The sequence below is a fragment of the Phalaenopsis equestris genome, unplaced genomic scaffold (genome assembly GCF_001263595.1).
Source record: "Phalaenopsis equestris unplaced genomic scaffold, ASM126359v1 Scaffold000105, whole genome shotgun sequence".
Taxonomy (NCBI): Eukaryota; Viridiplantae; Streptophyta; class Magnoliopsida; order Asparagales; family Orchidaceae; genus Phalaenopsis; species Phalaenopsis equestris.
The window spans coordinates 741,220-762,763 of record NW_018164547.1 but is presented as its reverse complement, the minus strand read 5'-3'; the positions used below and the strand labels follow the sequence as shown (position 1 = coordinate 762,763).

At 31.6% G+C, this 21,544-nt stretch overlaps 1 protein-coding gene across 1 annotated transcript; it reads right to left on the bottom strand.

Annotated features, from left to right (window-relative positions):
- Nucleotides 1-10,578: 10,578 nt before the first annotated feature.
- On the bottom strand, nt 10,579-16,195 carry LOC110020627 (serine carboxypeptidase-like 27). Its single transcript, XM_020718785.1, has 9 exons — nt 15,289-16,195; nt 15,097-15,192; nt 14,908-15,000; nt 14,723-14,808; nt 14,362-14,625; nt 14,074-14,201; nt 13,888-13,983; nt 11,070-11,175; nt 10,579-10,975 (listed from the first exon to the last, which is right to left on the bottom strand). The coding sequence occupies exons 1-9, from the start codon at nt 15,662-15,664 to the stop codon at nt 10,832-10,834; spliced, it is 1,389 nt and encodes a 462-aa protein (XP_020574444.1). The 5' UTR covers nt 15,665-16,195; the 3' UTR covers nt 10,579-10,831.
- Between the last annotated feature and the right edge of the window lie 5,349 nt (nt 16,196-21,544).

Here is a 21,544-nt window from a genome sequence, read left to right as displayed (position 1 = left end):
TCGGCTCGTTTACACCCCTATATACAACATCACATACAATTGTATACAACACTGTTGTGCAAAGAGTTCATATGCATGTGGATTCCGTACCTAATATTTTCTCCATTCACAGATTGCATCTCACTGAATTCTCGTAAGACTTTTTTGCTTTTTTTTTTAATGTATTTTTCAAGTATTATATATATATATATTAAACACAATTTAATTTATTTTTAGAAATACCCAAAGCAACAATGAATTACTTTTTTTAAAAAAACTAACATTAAATTTTTTTATTTGAAATTAAAATATAAATAAAATAAAATAAAATAAACAAAAATAAAAAAAAAATAATAGTGATCCCGAATGATCCTTAGCAAGTTTTGATGCTTCAAAATAAATTTGTAGCAAACTTCTTAATGTTATGACTAAAGTTCCTAATCATATGCTACAGCTAGAAAATTTTCTGGAGCTTTCCGGCTTGTCTATCAATATTATAAAAGCCATTTAGCACTATTTCATGCTGTTTTACACCTTTACCTCTGCAAGTCTGCACCTCAGTTCCTTAATGTTTAGGCATTGTTTTCCTCCAGAACAACAAAAGGTTGTGTTTGCTCCTCTAAATTTCTGCAAATAACAATAAGATATCTTCAGATAGTTGAAGTTGCATCATTGTAACATTGTATGTGATTTAGAAAAATCTTCATTTCCTTTTTTGTGGTTAGATCAATCTTGACAATTGAATTTGGTACAATGATATATTCAAGAATGTTGTGATAGAGATGGTTGTTTATTGCTTGTAAATTCATATTTGCATTGGACTATAGGTACTTGAGTGATAGAAAATCATATTTATATCATATTTATGAATTTAGAATGTTATGTATTTAAATAGCATTTTTAGGATGTTAGATAAATAAATTGTAATATATTTTGAGTAGTATTATGTATGTAAATTTGCCATAGAAGAATCATGACTATTAGTAGGTTCCAAAGAGAAATTGAATCTTTAATACTACAATGAATAAGTTTTCGTATTATCTTTATGATTTCTCGCTCAAATTGATAGAGAAACTTTTTATATGGGCTTCATTGGCATAAAAAGATAGATTGGCAATCATCTTTATGTAATACATCATTACAAGATGTTATAGCAAACTTAAAAATAATGGGTAAGTGCGTTTGAAATAAAACTGATGTGATGGTAACAGTAGATTTTAAAAATATTTAAAACATCTAAAAGATATTTAGAATATTTTTAAAATTAAATTTATTTACTAGTAAAAATAAAAGTAAAAAAGAAGAAAAAATTATAATTAGAAACTATATTGAGAAACAAAAGTAATAAAATTGAATAAAGAACAAAAAGATAAATTTGATCCCAAATATACTCTAAATATTTATTGATCAACACTTTGAAAAATCTATTGGGCACCACTACATTAGGATTATATTTGGCTTGAATGACCAAAACAACAATTCTAAAAGGGTGTCAATGGTGAGAGATTGTGGTCTAAAGTGTCACCTAACTTGCTGGCTTCATATCTTACTATTAAACAACTCAAAATTAGCTCTCATGGCATTGATTCAATTTAGTTCCACACATATCATAACATTATATAATGTGCATGAAAAACGAAGATGTGGAAACAACTCATTTCTTTTCATAGATTGCAAATATTTAGGGGGGTGAATTATTGCAAAAATATTGCAAATTATTATTATTATTTTTTTAAATGGAAGTATGTTTTATCTTTTTGCATCTTTGTCTTAATCTTGCTGATTAAAAATACAAAAATTTATGAATTTGCTCAAATAGATTAATAATCAAAAGAAAATATCCACACATGAATTTGGGACATGATGATATTGCCTCTCATACGCTTATCTTACTACATTTTATATTTGTAGGTATGGTTGTACTCAAGCTGAGTGAGTTGAGTATGCCATGAATTGAACTAAGTTTCATTGAATCATTAGTTTTCCAAGTTTAATTTAAGCGTGACTCGAGCTTTCACATATGTGCTAAGACTCAGCTTGCTTAAGTCTTTTAATATTCATCCTTGATATGTACTTTTGCTTATTTATATTAATTGAACAAGCTAAGAATTAAAATTAGTACATGTTTTTTAATATAAAATTTAAAAATTGATTTGCACTTAATTTTTCATATAAAATAAAAAATAAGCAAAAAATTGAATGAATACATGATTTTGTATATATAGTTATTAACAAAAGATTTTATAATATAAATAAATAAGCAATTGAATAAATTTTAAATTAATATCTATCTAGTTTGTACAAAATAAATAAAATAATATATAAGTTGTAAGTAAGCTTTTTTTACTAAAAAGCAATAAAAACTTTAAATAATTATTAAAAATTAATTCAATGAAATAAATAAATGACTAAGAAAAATTGCATTAGATTTATATGCATATTGATAATGAATTATAATATATTATTATTCAATATTGAATTAAATAACTTCATGTTAATCTAATTTTATTGAAATAATATATTGTATAAATATATAACATTTAATGAGTTACTTGTTGAACAACAAATGAGTTAGTTCGCGAACATTAATAAATCTGGTAGACAATATTAAAATTTAGTTATTTTAAATTTCAAGTTTTCAAAATATGTTCAAATTTGCTTGTTTACTAATTGAACAAACATGATAGACTATTAATCGAGTGGAGTTAGAGTTGTCATCAAGTGCATTGGTTCATGAACAACCTTATTCATAGGGGAGGAAATAACATGAATCCTATTAAAGTTAGTACAACCCATAAATGATGTAGTTTTAAAGTTTTAAAATTATAAAATTGTAAAATAAATATTTTAAAAATCAACATTTATAATTTAATTATAAGCACAAGATAGCTATAAAACTCATCACACTATGAAAATAAGGCAAACAAATGCCATTTTTTTCAGATGCACAGGAACATACTAACCTTTCCTCAAACCTTAGAGATATTGTCCATCTAAGAAAAAATGGGTTCAATGATCGTAAGACCCATTATAATAGCAAAAGCCACATTTACATTTTAACTATGCATATGGCTAAGTGTTACATAACACTATGTGGTTAACATGACTTAATTTTGGTGGTAATGGATCATCAAGTCATATCAAAGAGAACTAGGGAAAAAAAAAAAAAAAACTCGATGGTGAGTCTGCACGTGACAATCATCAGAACACTAGACCTCAAGCATGAATACATTCCCAAGATGACAGTAAAAGTTTGGGAGTTATCATTAACAATATTTTCTTCCATATATATTTTTTATTTTATTTTTCTTTGTTAGTTTCCTTAAATATGTATTTCAATATGGACATTACATGATATACATATAAAAAGAATAAAAGTAATGCTTTGATTATTGTCACAAGAGTGAGAGTGCTATCATGCAAGAATGTTAACCATGCAAAAAGGGCTATTTTTTTTAAACTATCATTCATGCAAAATAACTTAAATCAATTTTCATGCACATAATTACGACAACACATAAATTTAATTTGTCAACCCAACCCAGATTGTCATTCAAACAAACCCTGGGTTGGTTGCATTACATCCACCAAAGAAAAATCATTAACTAAAGCTAACAAGATACCCATATAAGAAGAAGAATTTTCATAGATCACAACCACTACCTTTGCTTGGGCTCCCACGAATAATAACTTAAAGGCCACCTAAGAAACTTGATTATAAAAATCATTATACTTTGATGAGGTAGTTCAATTTTTTTCACTTGATATGATAAGAAATTATAATGTCATCTCTAGATATACAAATATTTATTTGGAATAACCATGGTCATAACCATGGTCAATGCCATGTTGAAATTATCCTCCTTTTAACTAAAACTTTGAAATAATTTAATTAATTTCTAGTATGCTTATTTAATGTTGAATTTACTAAATATTTTTTTATTAACTTATAATTTTTATAAAAATTGATCTTATTAACTTCAACCAAAAAAACTATTATTCTATGTGGTTCAAACAATAGCCAATGAGTTCATAGCAAAACTCAATTAATACTTCATAAACTACTAGATTTCAAGATTATACCCCACATTAACATGTGGGTTTTCCATTTTTTATCCTACAAGCTATCTTCACTGATACATAATTTCAACTACATCCCATTTGGCATTGAAGTGAATGAAAAGGAAATAGAAAATTTCATTTTTTTTTTTTTTTTTTTTTTTTTTTTTTTCCTCTCGCTGCATTAAAACAAGTTTTATTTCTGTGAGGATGATGTTATTAGGGGTGTAAATGATCCGTGGCTCGTTTATATTTCGAGCTCAAAAAGTGTGTTCGTATTTGGCTCGTTTACTTATCGAGCCGAACACAAACCGCTTACGAACAAAGAGTTTTCACAAACAAAGATTCATTCCAACAACTCTAATCACGTAGCCATAAGATGTTAAGGACTGTGGCAAGATTCAAAACATCATTTGAATCTAATTTAATAATTTTTATCCTATTTTTTTTAATTAATACATTTAATTGATTATAAATCTTTGTAGCATTGTAGTAAATTAGTTTCTTTTTTTTTTAAATACTACTCAGCAAAGATATATATATATTTGATTAGTAGTACTCGAGCCAAAACGAGCCGAACACTAACGAACAAATATTTGTTCATGTTGTTCGTGTTCGGCTCGGTAACTTAGCGAACCAGCCGACGAGCTGTTTATATTGCTTTTCCTTTTCTTGTCTCAATTTCGCAACTTGATTTACTAATCCAATAACATACACGAATATGAACAAGGTTGGATTCCTCCAAGTGAACGTAAATAAATGTTTAATAGAAATAACAGTAATTATAATATCATGTCCTTATAAATATGATGGCTTAAAAATAAAATAAAATATAATAACTTAAAACTTAGTCCCCTTAGGCCGATTAATGAACCGGATACATCAAAAAACATGACAAAATAATACTGGTCTAGAAACATGCTTGTTTACGTCAATGTCTTATCAAGCCAAACAAATTCTAGCGAATCAGGATGGAAAAAAAAAATCAAAACTTCTCTTAATTAGTTATAGTTATTCTGTTAAATAATATTTTTATAAATTCCCTTCCCCGTTATCCTTTACTTTCAAAAATTGTATTTTTCTCGGCCAAAAATATTTATTTAATAATGTGTTGTAGTGTTTGGTTATTTTTAAAAATATTGAAAAGTATTTTTAGATGTTTTGAATATTTTTTTAAAAAAATAAAAAAAAATTATGTTAAAAAACAAAAAAATAAAATAAAAAGATAAATTGATCTCATACAGACTCTTTGTTATAACTTGATATTTAATCGACCCAGCAAATAATAAAATTAAAAAAAAAGAAAGAATACGACAAGTTTTAAGTGAAAACCCCAGGATGGGAAAAACTGTGGGCATATGAGAAGAACTCAGTATATTAAATAAGAGAATACAAATGGAGAGTATTTTACACAATACGAAAGAAAGAGATTTATAATTTTAAGAGGATCCCTTTAAATAAAATAATTAAAACATAGCCAATAAAATAATGACACACGAATTAGAATCTAAAAATTATTATAAACTTGATCGAATTGTTGAAATCTTCAATATGTGTGGTCACAGTTTTCTTCTGAAGCCTCAATCCGTATGATCATAATTTCCTTGTGAGACGATGAACGAGACTCACAAAATTCGAGTCACAAACATAACGATCTCTACCTTGAAGCGAATTTCGAAAAAAAAGTTGGAAGAAACTTTCTCCAGCTCTTCCACAAAGCTCTAATGATCAGGAATGAATACTAACCAAGTCTAAAAAATGCTCAAACTTGGCTATTAGAAGTATTCTAGTCATTTTATCCACAGAATTATCATGGGGACCGACCTTTCTCACAACAATATCACCATAAGAGATAAGTTCATAAATAAAGTGATAACGAACAACCATTACGTTGAGTTCTTTCATAAAACATTTGATCTTTGCAGAGATAAATAACACTATAATTATCACAAATTAGTGTGGTTACTTTCAAATCTTCACTAAGCTCTTCAAATAGATCTTGTAGCCAAAGCGCTTCTTCGCAAACTCCAGTAATTGACATGTACTCAACTTCAATTGTAGATGGTGTCATTATTGTATGTAAAGTAAACTTATAGCTAATCACACAACCACCAATAGTAAACATGTACCCTGTAAGTGGTCTCCTTCAATCAAGATCTAAAAAAAAAATCTAAATCAACATAGCCAATGACTTGATATGTAGTCCTCCAAAATTTTAATTAAACATCTTTTGTTTCAAATAGATAGTTGAGAATTCATTAAATTATTTTCCAATATTCTTTACTTGGATTACTCATATATCTAGTAATTATACTGCCTACATATGATAAATCTGGACAAGAACATACAATATCATACAAAAGAGATCCTTCAACATTGGAATATAAAGCTCAAGACATATATTCAATCACATCATTAAATTGAGAACATAAAGTTGATAAAGGTCTGAAATGCAACTAATGGAGTACTGACAGGCTTGGCATTCTGTAAATTAAGAATATGCAAAACTTTTTCAATGTACCCTTTTTTACTCAGAAATAATTTACTTGCATTTCTATCTCTTTGAATCTTCATACTAAGTATTTTCTTTGCAACTTCCAAATCTTTTATCCTGAACTTACAGCTAAGTTGAGCTTTTAACATTTTGATATTTTTTTTCTTAGTGGTTATCAACATATTATCAGCATATAAGAGCAAGTAGAAGCAGATAAATGATCCTTTATGATTTATCTTGATGAAAACACAATTATCATAACTATTTCTCTTAAACTCATGAGCATGAATGAGTCAAATTTCTTATACTACCGTCTAAAAGATTGTTTCAAATTGTAAAGAGATTTCTTCAACAAACAAACATAGTCTTCTTTTTCTGTAACTATGAAACTCTCAAAATGATGTATATAGATCTCTTCTTCAAGCTCTCAATGCAAAAAATGCAGTCTTTAAATCTAACTGTTAAAGCTCACTATCATGGTTAGCCACAACACTAAGTAAAACTTGAACTAAGCTATGTTTGACTACCGGAGAGAATAAATTTGTAAAGTCTTCACATGGAATTTCACTGAATCCCTTTGTAGCAAGCCTAATCTTATATTAGGTATCTTCAAATCCAGGTTTATCATCTTTCTTCTTAAACACCCATGTTCAACAAAGGTAATTTTACCAAATCCCATGCTCCACCTTTTTATAGGGATTGAATCTCCTTTTGCATAACGAACATTCACTTATTAGAGTTAATTGAATTCATAGCTTTTTTATAGCTAGAAAATTTTTCATCGCACTCGACAACTTCAACTACATTTAGAACATAAGCAGTCAAATTAGATTCACCATACTTCTAAGGCGGCTTAGTTTCTTTTCTTGTTTTATTCTTGGAAGTAGAATATTGCAATGGTTGTTTTTGTGATGGTAGAAAAACAGTCTCATGATGATTATCTGAATTTGAATAAAAAATTATGCCTCAGGAAATACATGTACCAATCTAAAGCTCCACTTGTCTAGTAGAAATTTTCTTCTGATCAACATTTTTAGATTCTGTAGTGTATGTGATATGTAATATGGGAAACTCACTATGCAAGAGTATATGTTGTATATAATATATCTATTAACAAACATTTTCTTAGTTTCTCAGCACCATAACTTATAACCCCTAACTTCAGTTTTATAATAAAAAAATACACAATTTATAGATCTAGGTTATAATTACCATTATTAATACAAGCATATGTGGGATAACAGAAAAATCTTAAATTAGAGTAATCTGAAACTTTACACGATCAAATCTCTTATAGAGTTTTCTTGTTAATGTAAATGGAGGGAGAGTGATTCACCAAGTGACATACCGCAGAGGGAACTTCAACCTAAAATGTCTTAAGTAGCTTAACAATGGATATTATGCAATGAACCTTCTCAATTATATTCATGTTCATTCACTTTGCCACATCATTTTCCTGAGATGTGTGTCGGACTGTTAAGTCCCTCATAGTTCATTCTGATTTGAAGAAAGTATTAAATTCTCATGAATGAAACTCCAAACCATTATTAATGTAGATAAAATTGTTTGTTTTTCATTATGCATCTCGATTATGATCTTTCATTTTTTATATATAGTAAAAACATCGTTCCTCGACTTCAAGAAAAACACAAATATTTCTGGAGCAATCATCGATGAACATTAGCATATCTGATGCATCATTCAGATGTTACTATAGATGGTCCCTAAATGGCAAAATGTATATAATCTAACTTTCTATTAATATTGTGAAAGCTAGAATTGAACTTAACTCTTTTTTGTTTTCTAAATACATAATGTTCACAAAAATTCAATTTAGTAATGTTTTAACCAGTTAGAAGTTCACTTCTGTTCAATTCAATCATCCCATTCTCACTCATATGCCCAAGCCTCAGAAGTCAAAGTCAAGTTGCTTCATCTACTGACATGAAAGAAGTAGCAATTGTTACATCACCTACCATAGTAGAGCCTTTCAAGACATATAGTCCAACAGCCTTCTTCTGTCCCGTCACCATAATAAGAGATTCCTTGCCCTGCTTTAAAACTCCAACTTCACCAAAGTACTTGTACCCTTTAGCAAAGTACTTAAAGAATTTAGATTTTCATTCAGATCTGAGTCATATTTCACATCTCCACATGCTCTAATGGATTCATAAAAAATATTGATTCTAGTAGTTCTAACACCGATTATCGTTATTACCCATTACCACGATGCCCTTTGACGTAATTTCATATGTTGAAAACCAATCCCGATTGGGACACATATGAAAAGTGCAAGCTAAATCAAGAACCCAAATATCACAAGGTTCCCCGTCGGAGACAACTAGGAGTCACCATGATTATTAGCTTCTTCAACAACAAGGGCTTCACCAGAAAGATATGTCGTTTTTCTTTCTAAATTATATTTACTTTCTTATTTTTATTATGTAATTTTTAACATTCAGATTTTATATACCCATTTTTCTTTTAAAAATCACAGATCTTATCCTTTCTTCTAGATTTTGATATGCTCTTTATATAAGCATAAAAACTTCTTTCATGAGTTTTACCTCAAACGATAAGGTCTTCTCTTTGAGCAACGAGTTCATCCACAAGTTGCTTTATATTCTCTTTAGAAAATAAAACATCATATACTTCATATAGAGAAAAAGTCCTCGCCCATAAAAGAAGGCATCTCTAAACATTGTATATGATGAAGGCACTGGACACGAAATGATTAATACCAAATCTTCTTCATTATACTTAACTTGTACGACTTCCAAATTAGAGAAGATTTTCTTAAAGATAGTTGAGTGATCTATAACAGATGCACATTTTGTCATTCTATGAGAGTGCAAATGTTATTTCAAATACAATTTCATGGTGAAACTTTTAGTCATGCAGAATTGTTCTAATTTGAGCCACAAACCAACATTAGTCTTCTCCATCAAAGCATCATGTGAAATCTGATTTGATGTATGGAGATGAATTTTAGAAAGATTCATTTGATCTTTACTATTCTCCCCTATCTTCCATGATAAGGGCATTTTTTTGAACCCAAGTAGCATATCGTCTAAATGCATCATATGCGCTAAGACTGCATGCATTTTAACCTCCCAAAGAGAAAATCTGGTGTTGTGGTCTAAAAGAGGGATGTCATACTATATTATTGACATCAACAACATTGGCTCTGATACAACTTGTTAGAACTTAATATTTAATCGATAGCAACAAATAATAAAATAAGCAAAAGAAAGAATACACAAAATTTACGCGAAAACTCAAGATGGGAAAAACAAGGCCAGAGAAAGAGAATTCACTATATCAAATAATAGAATACAAGTGGAATGATTTGCACAAAACAGAAGTGAGACATCTATCTTTAAAGGAAATAATTAGAAGAAATCCAATAAAATCATAGCACACAACTTGTAATATAAAATCTATTATAAGATTGTTTTAAAGGTCAAAACCTTCAAATGATAAGCGGGACTCACAAAATTCACGTCACAAATTTAGCATTTTTAATGTGTTTCTTTTTTTTTTTTTTTTGGTCGTTTAGATTTGTGGTGACCATCACACAAGCAAGAATAATAATACAAATTGCAGAGTCCTCTCATAGATGTTTACAAAATCAAGCTGAATATAACATGGCTGTTTAATCTGTTTTTTCCCCTAAACACCAATACATTATCTCATTGAAAATATACTTGGGCTATGGATGAGATAAATAATATGAGAAAAAAAATCCCAAATGTCTAGACCAATGTCTAAGTACTCATAAATCATCATCAACGATTAAGCTACCAGAATCTCATTTTTCTTTCCTTCCATCCAAGTAAACCAAAGAGTACGTATACTGAGGCCAACAAAATCTTCAAATACCCCCTATAGAATTTAGTAAATGACAACGTACACTGAGGCCAACAAAATCTACAAATACCCACTATAGGATTTAGTAAATGACAGGTGAAAAGGAATATAAATATTGGGAGTATCTCGATATATAAATATATTGAGTAGTTATAACATACATATCAAGAACAAAGGTCTTAAAAATCATCCTTCTAAATCATATAAAAATATAAATATACAGTTTCACAACCTTTAACTTGCCCCGCAAATTTGAATGAAATCAAATCAGGAATAAAAAAGTTTAAAGACCTTTATTGCTCCTTACCAGCCTTGATTGGTATAGCTGGAAGAATTCAAATATTAACAGCAACAATGGAAGAATTACCAAATATGTGAATTAATCTAAGATTGTGAATTTGTGATACTATGGTCAATCTTATAAGATAATTACACAGATGGCATGGGCTTGTTCTTCAGGAAATGCCTAAAAAGTATGAGAGCTTGGCGGGGTTTGTGGAGGGGGACCTCATGACCGGCGCCGCGGATGGTCACAAAGCTCAGGCCTTTGTAGACTTGGCTCCATCCACCAACCTAACAAAGATAACGTAAACAAATAGAGAGATCAGAAAATAATTCATGAATTAAACATTGCAATGGCTCAGAGCAGCTAAAGTTCTAGACTTACATTTCCATTATCATACCAAGGATACCAGTCAGTGAGTGTTGTCAAGTTCAGAGCATTGATTGAATATCTAGTTGCTGTCAATGGTACTACTGAATCAGTGTCCCCACTGTAGCAATAAGTGCTGAAGTTAGAGGCCATATGGAAGATTACAAATGCAATAAAGCATGTAAACTATTAAAACAAGTAGAAGATTTCTGCTATAGACCTCAACTCAGTCAATTTGTAATAAGAATGCTGCATGGTTACCATGCAGTTTATGTGGAAATCTTAAATTTTCATACAAACAACATTATATATATATATATATATATATATATATAGAGAGAGAGAGAGAGAGAGAGAGTTAAAGAATATAAATGTTAGATATGTTCTAAATAGTTTTGGTTATTTAAACCTAACTAGCACATAATGGTTCGTTTAGTGGTGTTATTGATATATATATATATATAGACACACACACACACATATGTGTGTGCCTTAGCCTGGCTCATTGGTTGCGATCTTTGGTGTAAGTCTCTCGGGTCAAGGATTCGATCTCTGCTTAGGATTGAATTGCACACTTTCTGAAAGGAGTCCACCCCTCGGTTAGACTATGGGGTTGATCGACGATCAACCTTTTTAAAATATAAAAATAAATAAATAAATAAATAAATAAATATATATATATATATATATATATATATACACGCACGTGTGCCGCTCGCCATAACTCATTGATAGTGCAGCTTAGCGTAAGTCAGGTTTGATTCCGCCTGAGAGCACCTGTCTTGCAGCCGGGATCGAGTGGTTAGGCACAAAAGGGTGGTTAGGGGCTTGTATCATAGCCTCCGATATATATATATATATATATATAGGTATATATATATATATATAAAAGAATGTCCTAAGGCTATTATACGAGCCCCGACCATCCCGATGTGTCTAACAATTCAAGTATCACACCCTCCGTCGAGAAGAATCGAACCCCAGACCAGAGGAGATTTAAAACTGACAAGCAGATGCCCGACCAAATGATCAAAGTATGCGACACATATACACACACACACACACACACAGAGATATATATGCATAAATGCATGCATGTATATTAGACTAAGAAATTGGTTTAAGAGACAAAATCACATCTAGCACTAGTATGAAATAAAAGCGTCTTTAGTTTCATCAATAGTATTTGTCACCAAAAGTTATTGTAATTATAAAAATTATTAATAAATTACATTAATGCTCTTTGAAGGAGGGGGTACCAATCATTGATATTTTTAATTATTTGATATTTTTAAAATAATTATAATTAAACAAATTTAATCGTGTTGGTTATGTTTATATAACCATAATTATTTGATGCATGTCTAACACTTTTATTCTTGAATTTTGGCCCATGACATCCTAAAAAATGTAATTCCAAAAATACCCCCTCTTTTTAATACCCCGAACTTCAATTTCATATTTTTTTTTAACGGTGGTACTAGTTCAACCTTTTTTCCAATAGTTTGAGACTAATTTGACACTTTTTAAAATCGGGGACTAAAATGGTTGGGGAGTATTTTGGCACCTCTCTCTCTTCGGGTAGCCCGCCGCTTCCCTCTCGGGTAGCCCGCCGCTTCCCTTTTATACATTTCTCCCATATCCTCTCCCATTCACCCTGTCTGAAATTGGATTCTAACCAAGAGAAGCAAATTAATGGTGGTAGAGATGAATAGTTTCCCCTTCTCGGCAACCCCAATTGGATTTAACCAACGCAAGCAATTTATAGATGGTAGAAATAAATAATTCCTTGCATTTGGATTTAACCAACAAACCTAGGGGCTAACATCTCGTATCAAAACCAAAAACTATAAATCAAATTGGGGGCTTTAGCTTGTCACTCTAAAGTCCTCAAATTCTATACCCTTGAAAAGTTTATTTCCCTATTTATTTGCACTCAACCACATGAACTACATTCCATGAACATGAAATTAATATGTGATTCTAACCATTTATTGACTGAGACAATACCATCTCAGATCTGACATGTTCTCACAACAGTTTCTAACATCTTAATTGACCAAATAAAGAAGTAGATGAAGTACGAGGTTTTAAATCATCACAACTTCTTTCAACATTGAAGTATAATACTTATCACAACTTCCTTCAAATACTTAATCACTTATCATTTTAAGGAAAAAGATAAAGAAAACTACTCAGAATCCATGGAGAAAACACAACCACACATGAGTTTAAAAGTAGAAATCATGCGCACAAACAAGAATCTAGATTAATAATTCAAATTGGAATAATTCCTCATGCTTTACTCCGTGAAGATTTCAAGTTTTCATGAACTAATATCATATTTCCATTGCACCAAATCTCTTTATGATAACTCAGAAACAACACAACAAAACTTTTGGAGGGCTACAAGCAGGACAATGTGGCATTTCTCACGACTCTAATACTATTAAATTAAATTTTAGGCTTCCATGTTTATCAAAGAAGCCCAGGTAGATCTAAAAAGAGTACAATAGTTCTTATCTTCATTAAAGAAAAACAAAATTCTGTCTATGAAGGCAAACTTCAGTCATCCAATCATATCGCGACACTAAAAAAAAAGGCATGTCCCTCAGTTCCATTGATTTAAAAATCCAACCAGTATTAAAATATTTAGTTGGTTTGTATTTCTTAATGATGATTAGTTAGTTTTCAACAATGTATGATACTCACTTGCAAAATTAATAATTACTGCATATCACAGCATAGAATCTATACAAATCTCCATCATCCATACCAATTTAAGTTATGGAAAATGTGTTTGACAACCTTGATGAAAAGTGAGCATTCATACCTGAAAACCCAAATCCGCAGGCCAGCTGCAAGGAGCTCTCTGTATATAGGCAGCATGGATCTTGGTGAATCAGCCCAATACTGCCCCACTATATCACTATCATAGCATACAAATAAAATAAAAGAAATTGTATTAAGGTCAAATTACAACAGAAATTTCAAATTACTGAAGTCTTGAACATCAAACCTGCAGTCTTCCCAAGGATAATTCAACCCAGTGACATTGGCATGGAGTGCTCTCTGCACTTCAGGGTGGTTGTAATACACCTGAGCGTATCTATCTGTACAAGGATCATAAGCCCTCGACATCCAAGGCTGAAATCAAGAAAAAAAAATGCAAACAAAATATACAGATTCATTCTTCTAAAGAGATGAAATTGTATCCACATTGTTGTTTTTTTTTTTCAAAGATTTGAATGTTTCATCACGAAACAGTTAAAGTTTAGATTTTATTTGCTGGGAAGTGAGAACTAACATAGCGGCCTCGTGATTTTTGTCTGAGAGATGAAGTGGAGATGTTACAACTAGGAGTGTATATGCTGTATGGATCAATGTTTCCCATTTCATCTTCAGCAGCATCTTGTAGCTTTAAGCAGTCTGAGGATGGATGCTGTGATGATTGTGTTATGCAAGCAACCTTCAGGCCATTATAGGTCGCATCTGATATCAGCCCATGAGTCCACCAATACTCAAAAGTTCCAAGAAAATCATTATAATCATCAGTGACAGCATTGCCCACCTAAGATAATGATAACTAATAAAGGACTTGGAAAAATTACAGTTCATGTTGCAATCAAGCAGCAAAGTTAAGAAACACTGTTTAAATTGAAAAATACCATGAAACCCTTAAAATTAATGCTAGGCCTCTGAACTCCTTTGTTCTTTCTGTAGACAATTTGAGAAAGTTGAGGAACATAGTGACCTGAGAAAGATAAGAAAAGCGATGAAGAGACTAGGCACAATTCATGGATTGTTTAAAAGTAGACAGGAGAAGAAAAAGACTGAAGCCTTTTCAACTCACCTGCATAGCTTTCCCCTGCTATATAAAAATCCCTGAACTTGTATTGGGGGAATCTTTCGAACCAACTCACAAGGAAAGTATAAGAATCCTCCGCTGCATCAAAGGAAGAACTTTTAGAAAGGAGGGAAATGGATTCCAGAATATTCTCAAATGGCAAAATTTCAAGGCCGAATTTGAAACACAAACAACCTGTCCGCTGGTCTCCAGCCGTGTAGAGATCCGAGGTTCTATTGGAATAGGAGAAGCCTACCCCCGCCGGTGACTCCAGAAACAGAATGTTAGCCACTGCCATCAGCAATAAAATTTAATAAAGATGAAATTTTTAAGACAAAGCAAATCGATTCAAGTCAAATCTGAGCAGATCTCTTCTCTAAGACAAACCATTGTTCCACGCATAGGGGTTAAGGAACAGAGTCCTGCCATCGGGGTGGATGTGGAAAGGACCCAGCTCCTCGGACGCGCCATACGCGATGGAAGAACAGCCCGGACCGCCGTTCAGCCACAGAACGAGCGGGGCAGGCTGTAATGCAACCGGAGCCTCAACAAACCAGTAGAAGAGCGCTCGGCCGGCGTTCGCGTTTACGGTTACATATCCCGAGTACTGGTTGAACTCCACAGTGGGCTGTCCGGGGAGACGATCGATCTGGTCAAGCTTCTGCTGTTGCGGCAAAGTGGTGGTTACTGCCGCCGCAGCTGCAGCCAATCCATGTACTGCGGCAAAAAGCGCCAATATAGTAGAGAAAGAGGAAGCAGTCATTGGCTCCTTTTGTCTTGGTGGTCAACTGAGGGAAGTGAGGGACGGAGAGGAGTTTATAGGCGTTGAATAGGAGAATAAAGATCTGATTTTTTCGATGTCATTACGGAATATTTATGGAATTATAGTTGGAAAATGAAAAGTCATCAAAATACATTAACATTTCCAAACCTCTTCGAAATTTGAGGTAATCATTGTTCAGTTATAACAGACGAGTAGATGCCGGAAGAGAATTAACTGCGGTGATTATGGCATGATCTTCTCTAAGACGGTTCTTTCTTCTTCGACGTAATTTATTAGAAAGGATGAAGAGTGGAACACGTGGGGGGAGAGAGAGAGAGATAGAGCACGGCATTGATTCTTTTGCACGTCGCCAGCCAATGAAAGGATGGAAGTAGAAGGAACAGAGAAAATGTGTTGGTGGTTGTTTTGGCCTTTGATCAAACACCTTCGAGGCGGACAGCGACAGTGATGGAAACTTGAGAGGTCGCATGCTGTGAGACGGAAATAGCAGGTTAGGAGGAACCACTAGAACCGCTGGGGTCCGCGCGGGAAAGCGCTACAAGCTATTTGATTTATACGTACATTTCACTCAAATTTTTAGTATCACATCAAAATAACTATTGTATTAATGAAACATAAATTTTCATGCATAGTTAGAGTGACATAGATGTAAAAAATTGAAGTCTAGGTGTTAGATGTGTCAATACTTAAAAATTTAGTTGTATGCATGCAAATATTCCTTTTAATTAATACATTTTTATTGAATCATTTGTTTAGTGTTGGCTTGTTATCATACATTGCTTATCATTTAACAATTTTGGTATATTTTTCAAAATCAATGTATTTGCATAGCTAGATTTTGACAGTTTCATATAGACTCCTAAATCATTTGAACTTTTGTTTTGATGAAATTGAACGAATATCACTTAAATGCCTTGATAATAAAAATCTATTTGGGCAAGGATATCTTGACATGAGTTAAATGAACATTAGTGCTAAGAGAATTATTATGAGAAACCAATGGTTAATCAACTTTGATATTATCAAAGATCTAAGATGCCTTTAAATATTAAACAAATTATAAGTTAAATTAAGATAGTCTGATAATGTCATGAATTTTAGATAAAAAGACTTAGATTCCCCTGCCCTCTGAAAATAATTATGAATAGATCGTTGATTTGCTATATGTTGTGGTAAGGGCGCACCGAGAGAGAATTCTGGTGGAGATATTTTAAAAACTCGAAAAAATTCTAATGCTCTACACATTAGCACCTGATGACGATTGATGAGTATCAAATGTCTGTAGTATTTTTATGTTATTTTTACCTTCATTTTGGTCATTTCTAGGCTTTTTCATGTTATTTGTGATTTTATATGCAGTGTACATGAGATTAGGCAACTTGGGGAGCAAAGAAGCTGAATTGAAGTGCCAAGGACTGAATCGGTGCCCAAGCACCTCGATTAAGAGCACCAAGATGTTAGGCACCAAAGACACCCATAACCAGAGGACCAGGTGTCTAGGGGCCCGTCCTAGGTGCCCAAGTGCCCAAATCAATAGGATCAAGATAATGGGAGCAAATCTTGGGTGCCCAACACCCGTATGCATGGGATTATGATTTTGACGTCTCAATTCACATTGTTTCTCAGATGAAAGCTTAAATTCATATAATAGAAAGAATTAGTAGTCTTTTTGGACTATCACGTGAATTCGAAAGTCTGAAAGAAAGAGAGGAAAGTTTTGTGAGGGTATGAGTGAGAAATTACATGTTACTCTGCAGTTTTTGTGGAGAAGGAAGTCAGATGGTAGCATTGTTGTACTCTATAGGATTCTCTCTTTTCAAAACTTTTATATTTCATTCTCTTTAATTAATGAAATAATATTTTTGTTTTCAAAGCATTAGTAGAACATATATCTATTTTTTCCCCTTGAATTTGCAGTAGAGGAATCTAGAGTTTAACATTATTATGTGATTGAATTAAACTTTCTGAATGGTGATATTTTAAATTGTTGCATCCCTTTGACTCTTAACTTGACCAGTTAATTTGTTAAAATATGTTGTAATCTAGTACTCTAAACGTATGCTATTGAAACAATTAGTTAATACAAAATTTTAGAAAAAAAAGGAATATTACTTCTATGTCAGTGTAATTGCGAAGGAAAATTCAGAATCATGGGAAAATACTTAAGATTTATTTAACTAAATTGAAATTTTACAAACCTCTATAGACTATAAAGAGGGGGCTAAGAAGGAAGATTATTGGTCTTTATCGCCTTTATCATGATCACTTAGTTAAACCAAGATTTCTAAAATTCAATCCAAGGTATAGCTTTTAACTTAATAGAAACCTCCACCATATTTACTAACATTTTTCTTTTAGCAAAGTTTAATATTAGTAACTTTGAAATTCACTCAACCTTTGACCTTTCAAGCAAGTTAAGCTAATAATTAGTAAACTAGAACTTTAACTTGAATGAAAAGTAAGCATGTCTCTCATGGGATCAATACAAGGACTCTAGTTCCATATATTACTTGATTGGCATGTATACTTACATGATTGATGACACTTCACAGAATTTGAGGCATCATAGCATACATTAGTTATCCATCAACAGCAATGCTTACCATCTATCAACATCAATGCATATAATTAGCTGCAAATTTAATAAAATAGAGGATAATGAATATAGAGTTCCATCGAGGTTCATTAAAGAGATAGAAAAATCACTATTACTACTAAAGAGTAAAATTAAATATTTGAATGAAGGTAAAATGATAAAGAATAAATAGAATTAAAATTTAATGTGGTTTAATGAAATTGACCTAAAATCATTGTGAAGAGAAACAACTTATAATGTGTTGAGGCATTATAATACTGAAGTGTGTTATGTTAAAAAAATGCACTTGTTCATCAAACACCTATTATGTGTCAAACTTATCATATGTGTGTGTCTAATTAAATAAAAAAAATTAACGGACACTCATGTTTTAAACATATAATATGAATAATAAATAATAACTTAAAATATATCATTTAAATAACGTAATTTAAACCTGAAATTCTCATTTATTTAAAAATATAATACTTAAATAAACTTTAATCTCCTTAACACTTGTTGTTAGCTATAAAAGTTTTAATGGCAGGGAAAAATGATGCCTTATTTTAATATAAATGTTCTATATACAAATAGATAAAAGTCATAATATATAGTAATATGTTTAAATGAAAAGTCAGGAAGGGGACAAAACATAGAACCTAGTCTAGTTAAAACAATCCATTATGTAATTGTAGTTATAAAGTTTCACTTTTCGCAATTGAAAAGACTATTATAAAAAATTAATATTTGTTTAACCTATTATAATTATAATTAGGGTTGTCAAATGATAACTTCAAGTAAGTAATCAATATAAACAAACCAGACACTCAATGCTCATGTTATTGCCCATTTTAGTCAAATATTCTCACAATTTTATAAAGATTTAAATGTGGCTTCCACCATATAGCACTTTGTCACATAGGCTTTAAGAGCTGACTGTTGCCGCCATGTCTCACTTTGTATCATCTATGGTTCAAGTGGTGGCTCCAATGGCATTTTATTTTATTTTGTTTTGTCTTAGCTTTTACTTCATTTATTGTGTTTCATTTTTTAGTTCCCCTTCTCATTTAATCTCTCTTACAAAGTCAGCATATTACCTTAGCCTAAAAAATAAAGGTGAGCATGAGGATGAAAAGAGTAAAATAAAGGAAAATAAAATGAATATGCTAAATAACTAACATAGTTTTTTCAAATTCTTTTAGGATGTTTTTTTTTATGAGATGAGTCGAGAATAGAGGCGGTGGATGAATTTTTTGGGTGCAAGTTTGAATATTCACCGTAAATATCAAAAAAATTCTATCTAAATGATCGCATGTGTCATTCATAGAATAATATACTACTCTATGGTATAAAAATATTATCTTAAAATAAATCTAATCATTCAAATCATAAAAACCTTCATGCTTTTGGGTCTGTGGACCCAGGGTTTTTCGTTATATTAAGCACGCGGGAGGGTGGGGGGTATGATAGGATTTATTTATTATGATATCTAGTATCCCTACGAACAAAAACTCTCATAGTTAATTATATCTTGAAACCGCTTCCAAGTGCACTCACACTCTGGGGGCTAATGCAAGTGCATGTGTCGTATCAGTAATATCGGATTTTTGAGTTCGGAATGTCGATCCTACAGGGACCGAGGCAATTAGTCTTAGAAAAATTTCTAGCATACTTGTTTTCTTGCTTGGCCATGAAACCTTACCCAAGCCACATGGGAGAAACCAAATCCATGTATATGTCACCATACCATTTTTGGCTAAAGAAGGCCACCCTTTCATGATCCCCTAAAAGAGCGTCTAACCATTTTATGCTTAGGATAGTGAGGACAAGTTTTCTTTTTATTAATTTGTACAAAGGAATTCCCTTGAAATCCCTAATTCTGTCATAGGATTCTCTGTTGTTGCAAAATCTTCCCCCTTTCCTTTAGAGATATGATACCTCCTTTAGCTTTAAGGATTTCTGAAACATCACACTTTTCCCTTTTTTGTTATTCATTCAAAAAATCCACGGAGTCGGTTTATACAGAATTTTTTTCTTTCTTATGTTAGAAGGTTCATATTCAAACAAAGATGAGAATGACTCGACTATCTTATATGAGATTTATTTCTCTTATACTACAGGGAGTGAATGAAGCACACTCCAACTCAGGAGAGGATAAGAGAGGTTTCAAGCAGATCAGATTCATTTTCTTTGGAGTTTTCATTTTAAACCAATTCCTTTTATTTTCTAACCCGTATAGACTTCGTATAAAACATTCTATCCTAATTTCTTCATTGGGTTTTAGGTAGTACAACAGTAATTTTGGAAGATCGACCGACCTTAAAAAACTGTCAGTATTTTAAGAATTTCACCCATTACTTTCTGATTTTTATGAGTTTGAAAAAGTTCTAAAGTTTTGTCATTTTCCATCTTGATATAAAAATGAATAACTTTAGGAGTAGTAGCAGTAGTAGTAGTAGTAGCAGTTAAGGTAGGGGCAACCTCAAAAAATTCTAAAGTTTTGTCATTTTCCATCTTGTTATAAAAATGAATAACTTTAGGAGTAGTAGCAATAGTAGTAGTAGTAGCAGTTAAGGTAGGGGCAACCTTAATGGCTCTCTTTTTTAGTGTTTAAGAGTCTACCTCATATTTGATGTTAAATTCCATCAGGGGTTTCATTTCATTGATAATTTTGGGGTAAATCATGAAAAACTTAAGACCATCTCATGTCATTTTAAAATTATCAATGAACTCCAAACTTATTGATGGACCCACCATTCAGATGAAACGGATCAAGGGCATGGTTTATTTCATTACCAAATGAGAATATCAGTTTAGGGATGACATTTTTGCTGTAATGGAAAATAGAATGATGTTAATGGTAAGTTAAATGTCAAATATTTAAATCTTAATAAAATTAAGATCAAATTTACTTTAAAAAATCATTCAATCAAAGAAAATTTGTGGGGCATGAATCTTCACTTGTTGAGTGGGGTCTAAATGAGAAGTTAAGGGACATGAAAGTTAAAGATGAGGGACCGAGAATTCAAGGATGTTTGGTGCACCTATTCAATGGTGTGATGAATGGGAAGTTTTACAAAAAGAAGGGTAATCTAAGTCTGTAAGAAGTACATATATACTACTGATGAATAATAATATAAATTAACAATGAAGATGAAAAGAAGAACTATTCCCCAGTGAAATTGCTAGAGCATCAGTTCTTTTTTTTAGTGTGTCCATCAAAAATCTCAAAAATAATTTATCTAAATGATCTGATGCATCATTTGAAGAATAATATACTATCC